This window comes from Octopus sinensis, linkage group LG25, assembly GCF_006345805.1.
Source record: "Octopus sinensis linkage group LG25, ASM634580v1, whole genome shotgun sequence".
NCBI lineage: Eukaryota > Metazoa > Mollusca > Cephalopoda > Octopoda > Octopodidae > Octopus > Octopus sinensis.
Genome location: NC_043021.1, coordinates 20,735,216 through 20,741,960, shown reverse-complemented (window position 1 = coordinate 20,741,960; position 6,745 = coordinate 20,735,216). Strand labels below are relative to the sequence as shown.

The 6,745-nt window shown below is 37.6% G+C and overlaps 1 protein-coding gene across 4 annotated transcripts in view; it reads left to right on the top strand.

The window, feature by feature from the left end:
- Positions 1 to 372: 372 nt before the first annotated feature.
- Positions 373 to 6,745, top strand: part of LOC115224448 (macrophage migration inhibitory factor) — a 9,444-nt gene continuing 3,071 nt past the window's right edge. Inside the window, exons 1-3 of one of the 4 annotated variants that reach the window (XM_029795350.2) lie at positions 373 to 538; positions 979 to 1,109; positions 6,729 to 6,745. The exon at positions 6,729 to 6,745 is cut by the window's right edge and continues 156 nt beyond it. In XM_029795350.2, the coding sequence (XP_029651210.1) occupies positions 1,002 to 1,109; positions 6,729 to 6,745 (125 nt within the window). In that variant the 5' untranslated portion in view covers positions 373 to 538; positions 979 to 1,001. Of the gene's footprint in view, positions 571 to 829; positions 854 to 967; positions 1,110 to 6,728 lie in introns of those variants that run through there. The other 3 variants (XM_036513217.1, XM_029795351.2, XM_036513218.1) reach the window with 3 other exon arrangements.

The following is a 6,745-nucleotide window of genomic DNA, read 5'->3' as shown; positions in this document are numbered from 1 at the left end:
TTTCAACAAATCTTGACATATACTCAATCTACAGAATATAAGCGATTATTTGGTGTAAATTTCGTTAAAAAGTATCCATCTCACTGGAAGTTATGAGGCAACAAAATCGGTGGGGCATTAAACTGTAGTTATGCCTTTTTTCAATAAAAGTTAACCTTTCGATTAACGGTACCTGCCTCTGCCTATATGTATATACACGTATATATATGTGTATATGTAGGTGTGCGTGTGCTGACACATGCGTATCTTTCCACTTAGATAGATTGTTGTTTACGAGATTTTTAGTAATTGACCTTACATTTTAATTTCGTGTTTTTTTGATATTATTATCTAGCACATCTCCAGAGGTTACAACTAGATAAATTGTGTGTGTGTGTGTGTGTGTTCTAACACGAAGGAATGTGTGTTAACAAGCGATATTTCGTACACGGTGTTTACTCTTGTTGACCCTTATATGGGTTGCGCGCACTTATATAAATAACAAGAACGAAATACTATTCTTCATAAGTCCACAAGCTACATCCCGTCATACATAAACGTAAAAGAACATTTCTCTATACATCAAGCCAAGTATATATATATATATATTTCGTTTGGGGATTCGGTTTACAAGATTCTTTATATGAGTTCGTGTGTTGAAGCATATTCTGCTGTGTCTGGGGAGAGTCATTCTCTTTTAGTGCCTTATTATTTAACACACTCACCGGTAAAATTTCCACCTATTTCTTATTTTATTTTCCTAAAATTTTTGTTGCGTCTTGCAACCTTTTCAATAGTCTCAAGTGGAAATTTTACCTGTGGGTGTGTTACATTATAAGGCACAAAAAGAAAATAACTCTCCCCAGACGCAAAAGTATATATATATATATATCTTTATACATTGTTTACTATCTTTCGTTTTGACTTGCAGACCTGCCTTCTAGCCAATTTCCGTTAAGTTCTATATTCATTTGCTTTTCTTTTCTTGGTGTGTCGAAGGTTACGTAAACAGCTGAAGGAAAATGCCGATTTGTCTATTGAGAACAAGTTTGCCCAGGACTGGAATCCCCAAAGCATTTGAGAAACACCTTTCACATAAAATTGCCGAGTTGCTTGGAAAACCGATCGAAGTAAGTGCTCGCTTTGTCGTCTCCATATACATATTTCTTTATTTCCCATAAGGGGCTAAACATTAGAGAGGACAAACAAGGACAGTCAAAGGGATTAAGTCGATTACATCGACTCCAGTGCGTAACTGGTACTTAATTTATCGACCCCGAAAGGATGAAAGGCAAAGTCGACCTCGGCGGAATTTGAACTCACAACGTAACGGCAGACGAAATACCGCAAAGCATTTCGCCCAATACCGTGTGATGTTGTAGTGTCGGTGATGTTGTAGTGTTCATGCCGTGACAGTGCATGTAATATGTGTCTGTTGTTGTTGTTGTTGACGTGGTAGTAAAGTGCTGTTATAGTGGTGTGTTTGGATCGAAGTTCAAGCCTTGCTATCTCTAATATGGGAGGTGGAGTGAGGTTTGGGTGTTTCGACTGAAGTTCGAGTTTTGCTACCCATGTATATCTGCGTGGCTGTTTGATGTGATGATAGTACCGTAATGATTTAGTATGTGTTAGTAACGTGGTAGTATGGTATGTTTAACGTGTTGCTACAGTTGTGTGTATGTGTGGAGGCGCAATGGCCCAGTGGTTAGGGCAGTGGACTCGCGGTCATAGGATCGCGGTTTCGATTCCCAGACCGGGCGTTGTGAGTGTTTATTGAACGAAAACACCTAAAAGGGGGATGGCAGGGGATGGTGGTGATCCCTGCTGTACTCTTTCACCACAGCTTTCTCTCACTCTTACTTCCCGTTTCTGTTGTACCTGTCACTCTCTGTGACACGCTGAATATCCCCGAGAACTACGTTAAGGGTGCACTTGTCTGTGGAGTGCTCAGCCACTTACACGTTAATTTCACGAGCGGGCTGTTCCGTTGATTCGGATCAACCGGAACCCTCATCGTCGTAACCGACGGAGTGCTTCCACAGTTGTGTGTTTAGATCGATAATAGAGCCTTGCTATCGTAATTTATTGTGGTTCTTTTATTCTGTGTTGGTTCTGCGATCATGTAGCATTTTGTTGTTATTGACGCAGTCTTAACATGCTGCTTTTCAGGTCTGTAGTATATCAGTAGTAGTATATCAGTTGTGTCGCTATAGTCTTATTTCGGCATTCACCCACATTACACTAATTCTTTTTCTGTTTTAGAAACTTAATCAGGATCTTTTCGGTTTGAACGGCAGTGTTTAACATAATTTCTAGGTAACTAAAAAATTTTTCAACTTCGTATACTGGTAGAATGTGTTTATAAAACATCTTTTTCTCTTGGCTTTATTGAGAAAATTCTATAGTTTGTAAGATATTTGTTGTTTTTTTTCTTCAATTTCTGCAATTTCAACCAATCAATGACGTCTATTGAGGTGAAAGCATTCTGTGCCGTATGAATATGTCCCTCGTTTAAGAAACAGATTGGTTTTATTTACATTTGTGAAGAAAAAAAGATACCCTTCCCCCCACCCCTAACCCTAAAACAGATTGAAATGCAATAGATCGATACTAGGGTCATAATTATGGGTGACAATTTCATATGACACTGCTAGAAAAAACTGCCGTTCAAACCGAAAAGATCCATAATTTTTTTAAAGCAAAGTAAATAAAACATAAAAATACAAAGTGAATAATTTTTCTAAACGAAGTAAAAAAAATACAAAAACACAAAGTAAGGATCGACTAGTCACGACTAGCTAGTGCGGATGCGCGAATACACTAGTGTGCGCACCGGGACCACTCTTTTTAAGTAGTACCGCTATGGTCTTATTTCGGCCTTCACCCCACATTACATTGATTCTTTTTGTTTTAGAAACTTAATCATTTTTAGGATCTATCATCATCATCATCATCATTGGCTATCTGGTACCGGACAAGGATTATGGATTATTTGTATAAAAATTTCGCCTGGCATGCCAACTTTTCTGCCAGCTCGACACCTTTCAAAGAAATATAATTCTGATGTATGACAAAAATTGCATTCATTTCCCTTTTCTAGAAATTAATAAAAGCAAAAAGTTACAAGCAGGATATGTATGTTGCTTGTTGTGGTCTCTATTTTATAGATAGTAAGACACAAATGTGGGGACCGAAATTTGCTTAACCATTTAGCATTCAGATTACTCTGTTAAATGTAATACTTTTTCACTCAAACTGTTTTGAATTAATCATGCACTATCTCAAAGCTTTGAGGTTTCAATAATGTGATTATTTATTTTTAGAATGTCAATGTAGGTTAGGTGTGAGAGGCCAGATATGGCTAGTTCAAATATAAAACATGTAGAATATATTGGGCCGGATATGGCCGGTTTAAACACTAAAGGGTTAAGGCGGTGAGATGGCAGAATCGCTAGCACACTGGATGAAATGCTTAGCGATATTTTGCCTATCGCTACATTCTGAGTTCAAATTCCGTCGAGGTCGACTTTTGCCTTTCATCCTTTCGGGGTCGATAAATTAAGTACCACCCCAAATTACAGGCCCTATTCCTATAGTAGAAAAGATTATTGGGTTGTATTTTATCTCTTTCTTCCCCACAAATGGTTTCAATACAGTTTTAACAAAAAGATTTGGAAAGATTAGAAGAAAGTTTTCTGGTGATTTTTTTTCTTGCAAATAAGTGTTGATGTTAGTTAAAAAAAACAACAACTATACCCTTCACTTTAAAGTACAGGTAATCATTTCAATAAGTTTATCTCCTTATCTTAAAACTATAAATTTCTAGGCCAACTTTTATCTTTTATGTTTTTGTGCGCTTTTAAGTCATTAGATTGCGTCCATACTGGAGCACTTGAAAGATTTTAGTCAAACAAATGGACAGCCCTCCTCCACATTGCCTAGGGAGTGTTAATAAGCTCATTAGTGTGATCACACGATGTCCATAGCTCATTTGTGTGATCACATGATCACACTGATGAGCTACGGCCAATTATGTTAGTAATAATAGTGAAACTAGTTTGTGCTTAATCTATATTTTGTTTCTTTTTATTTGTCTTTCTCACTTACGTTCTGGCATTTGCTAAAATTTTCTTGAGAACATTCCTTTCTTAGTGGTAAGACCATGGTGGATCTATTTCTAGCACAATGGATGTCCACGTAGTGGTCATCTCTCTTATATGTATGTAATATAATTTTTCTGTATCTTCAGAATTTAATATCCTAGACCACTGGTTTAAAATTGATATTAATCAAATTAATATTGAATTTTTCACCTTTATTCTTTTAAATTTATATATATATATATATATATATATATATATGGAGAGAGAGAGAGGTGTAGGAGTGGCATAGGCGTAGGAGTGGCTGTGTGGTAAGTAGCTTGCTTGCAAACCACATGGTTCAGTCCTACTGTGTGGCACCTTGGGCAAATGTCTTCTACTATAGCCTCAAGCCGACTAAAGCCTTGTGAGTGGATTTGGTAGATGGAAACTGAAAGAAACCCGTCCTATATATATATATATATGTGTGTGTGTGTGTGTGTATAAGTTTGTGTGTCTGTGTTTGTCCCCCCAACATCGCTTGACAACCAATGCTGGTGTGTTTACATCCCTGTAACTTAGCGGTTCGGCAAAAGCGACCGATAGAATAAGTACTAACTCCAAGATTCCGAGTTTGATTCCAGGCAGTAACCTGAATAATAATGATAACAACATTGAGAAATACCTCAGGAATGAGAACCCAGGTTTGAAATTTCCCCAAGACACCTGATGAAGGGTGGAGGGTATATCAGCCAAAACGTTGTTTTACGTCATTTTATTCCTTTGGAATAATACCAATGATATCTTTGAAACATGTGTCAGAAGTAAAAGAATTTGAATAACACCTGCGTTTAACTCCATTTATCTATATATATATATATATATATATATATATATATTTATATATATATATACACACATATATACACACATATATATACATACATAAATATATGCCTGTATGTATATTTGTCTACATATACTTAATATATAGAAGTGGGTTCTGAAAAGTGCTTGGCTTTAACAGTATTGTGAAAGGCCTGATTCAAGGCCCAACCTACCAAGTTCTTTTACAGGGCTTAGAAAAACTGAAGGACCACTACAATGAGGGTATGAATCTGAGAGAGGAAGATGTTGAATAAAACCATAATTATAAATCTAATATTCTCCTATCCTTCCTTAATACCAGTTCCCATGTGCTGTTCATATCTGCACTCAGTATTTTCTTTTATGCAAAGCCAGGAACTTTTTAACACCTCCTCATATATATGTTATATATATATATATATATACTAGTATTATAAAGTTAATCCAAACAAGAAAGCACAAAAAAACACAACAACGCGAGGACGTGGAACAAATATAGTATTATTGGACGCTCAGGAAAGAAGGAAGGTTTAACGTTTCGAGCGGAGCTCTTCGTCGGAAACATAGGAGAAGGAAAGATCCAGAGAAGGGAAGACAGAGGAAAAAAAAATCGCCAACGGTTCACCCTGATTTCATTCAGGTCTACTCGAGCCACATTTTAAAGATGAGGAATTTAAGAAAAAACGAAAATTTTATTAAAAATTAAAAAGAAAATGAAGACAATAAGCACTTGTTTTTTCACACCGAAAAATTTTTTTCCTAGTAGCTGGAATTTCACGACAAAATGTATATTTATTAAGCACAACAACCTGCAGTGCATGCCGCTGGGCATTAAAAGCCAATTGCACAAACCTAGAGGGGCTCTGGGCCCCCTTGAATCGATAAAAAATCACTCTTTTTGCCATAGCAACCACATCCTTATAGCTTGCGAATTTTAACCATCGCGGGTCGCATCGTCACCGAGCATTTAGTATCCCTGCCAATTTTCAGCTCGATCCTAGCCTCGGTTTGGCCACCATTAACCGTCAAAGCAAAATGTGCATACAATTTTCGTCAAGGACTGTTTTATAGATATAGATATACTGAGGGTACTAAAAAGTTCCTGGCTTTAAGGGTATCACAAAAGGCCTGGTTGGAGGCCCAGCCTTTTAGGTCCTATTTACAGGGCTTAGAAAAGCTGAAGAATGGCTACAATAAGCGTGTGAATTACCGAGGGGAATATGTTGAATAAAATCATAATTAACTGATTCTCCTGTATTTTTTTTTTACCCAAAGTGCAGGAGTGGCTGTGTGGTAAGTAGCTTGCTAACCAGCCACATGGTTCCGGGTTCAGTCCCACTGCGTGGCATCTTGGGCAAGTGTCTTCTGCTATAGCCCCGGGCCGACCAATGCCTTGTGAGTGGATTTGGTAGACGGAAACTGAAAGAAGCCTGTCGTATATATGTATATATATATGTGTATGTGTGTGTGTTTGTGTGTGTGTGTGTGTTTGTCCCCCTAGCATTGCTTGACAACCGATGCTGGTGTGTTTACGTCCCCGTCACTTAGCGGTTCGGCAAAAGAGACCGATAGAATAAGTACTGGGCTTACAAAGAATAAGTCCCGGGGTCGATTTGCTCGACTAAAGGCGGTGCTCCAGCATGGCCGCAGTCAAATGACTGAAACGAGTAAAAGAGAGTAAAGAGTAAAGCCAGGAACTTTTCAGCACACCCCTTCCCTTGTATGTGCATGTGTTCGTGTATGCATACATGCTTAAGCATTTGAAGTATTGTCACGTGTTATGTCATCTTTTTTTCTCTTCAGAAAATGAGTGTCATTGT